Source organism: Loa loa, assembly GCF_000183805.2.
Source record: "Loa loa unplaced genomic scaffold supercont3.797, whole genome shotgun sequence".
NCBI lineage: Eukaryota > Metazoa > Nematoda > Chromadorea > Rhabditida > Onchocercidae > Loa > Loa loa.
The window spans coordinates 4,872-6,739 of NW_018108977.1; the positions used below are offsets into that span (position 1 = coordinate 4,872).

Below are 1,868 nucleotides of genomic sequence, written 5' to 3' on the forward strand. Positions count from 1 at the left end.
ACCGGACGGTTCTTTCCACCCTTTCCTTTTCTCAGTTGTTTTCTTTCAAATTATTTAAGTAGTTATTTGACCAAATTCTGAGTGGTTCGAGATTAGCCTAAGGCTGCATATGTCCTATTGGTAGTGGGTTGGATCGTCTGATATAGTAAGCATTAGGATGACAGGATTATCCTTACAGATTAGACGGATAATTTTCTTCTTTCTATTCTATCAGTTAATTTATCAGCAAGCGAGTTAATAAATGTATTCTAACATTTCCCATTTTTACTCCTTATACTAGGCCAGCAAGGCTTACAGTACCTGTTGCGTCCTTGCCCGTATTTATACTAATTCATTCATATCTTCTGCATTGGCTAGTTGTGTAATTTCGATTGGTCGGACGTTTTTCGAGTTTTAATTATTTTTTTTCAATTATCTCTAACTTTAGAAGAATTCGGCTATCATTCAATAAACTGAAAAATGTCACTTTTCCGCTATAATCCTCGCGATTATTTCTATACCTCACCGATGGAACGTTTCATAGTAAATCTCCTCGACAACACATTCGATGACAGGTCATATCGACCGCTGCAAAGTGTCGCACCATATTGGCTACATCAGCCGATATTGAACGAATGTAATATCGGAAACGCGCTTGGCGAGGTAATCGTAACTTTTAATTTGGCATTTCCTCTATGTTTAGGTTAGATATATGTAACGTTCATGCTTTAAACACATGAGCAATTGAATTAGGTGCGAAGAGTTTATGGAAATATGATCATAGCCGCACAAAATATCGTCCTCTTTGTCCTTTTTTTGTTTTCGTTGTCCCAAAATCCGTCTGATCACTTAGTGTGTGAGGTAGTAGATCGCAGAAGTTTCTTTCAAGAAGTTTCAAGTGTTATAAGTTTCAGGTATTGGATGAGAAGGACAAGTTTGGAGTTCAAGTTGATGTTTCCCATTTCCATCCCAAGGAACTTTCGGTGTCGGTTCGAGATCGTGAATTAACTATTGAGGGTCATCACAAGGAGCGTACTGATCAATCAGGACATGGTAGTATCGAACGTCACTTCGTTCGAAAATATGTTATGCCAGAAGAAGTACAACCTGACACCATCGAATCACATTTGTCCGATAAAGGGGTATTGACAATTTGTGCGGCCAAAACAACTGTCGGCACACCTGCAGCACGCAACATACCTATTCGGGCATCCCCAAAAGAACCGGAAGCAGGTGACAAATCGACATCGAATAGTACGGAACAGTCAAAATGAAAGTTTTATCAACATGCCACTGTTTTTTTTTTTGTACATATTATAAAGAGAAAATGTTTTATTAAAGGAATTTGAAGATGGATATGATCACTCCTCCGTCTTTTTGGACAGCAGTAACTTTCCCCATTTTCTATGATCCTTATCGACCCTTTCCACTTATAGTTCTGCCAGTTCCTCTCGAACGAAAAATCTTATTTAAATGAATTTAGATTTTATGCATCTTCAATTTTTCGTCCCTAAATATGTAAAGAAATTTAATTTTCATGTTTTTATCAGACGCTTTTTTCTTGAATTGTTTCACTTTATTTCATTACAAAAGCAATTAGCTGTCTTTTTTTGAAACATTCCATATTTATTCGTTTCGTCGTCCCGTACTGTATCATCAAATGGTTTATTATGTGTTTTATCCCTATCAATGTTTTATTCTTTATTAGTTCTTCAATAAAATGATTTCCTTTTACTGTATTTTGATGGCAAGCAGACATTTAGAAACTGTTCTCAGTTCATGTTCTGAATATTTCAGAGAGATGATTGAAGAGTTGAGTAATAAAGATAACCATTATCATCCGATGAAGCGGCAATTATCCTCAGTCGTGACAAGATCTGCTCATTATT

General features: G+C 36.3%; 1 protein-coding gene across 1 annotated transcript; it reads left to right on the forward strand.

The window, feature by feature from the left end:
• Positions 1 to 422: 422 nt before the first annotated feature.
• On the forward strand, positions 423 to 1,420 carry LOAG_18979 (small heat shock protein). The gene is made up of 2 exons (XM_020451638.1): positions 423 to 642; positions 894 to 1,420. The coding sequence occupies exons 1-2, from the start codon at positions 460 to 462 to the stop codon at positions 1,251 to 1,253; spliced, it is 543 nt and encodes a 180-aa protein (XP_020304562.1). The 5' UTR covers positions 423 to 459; the 3' UTR covers positions 1,254 to 1,420.
• The last annotated feature ends 448 nt before the right edge of the window (positions 1,421 to 1,868 follow it).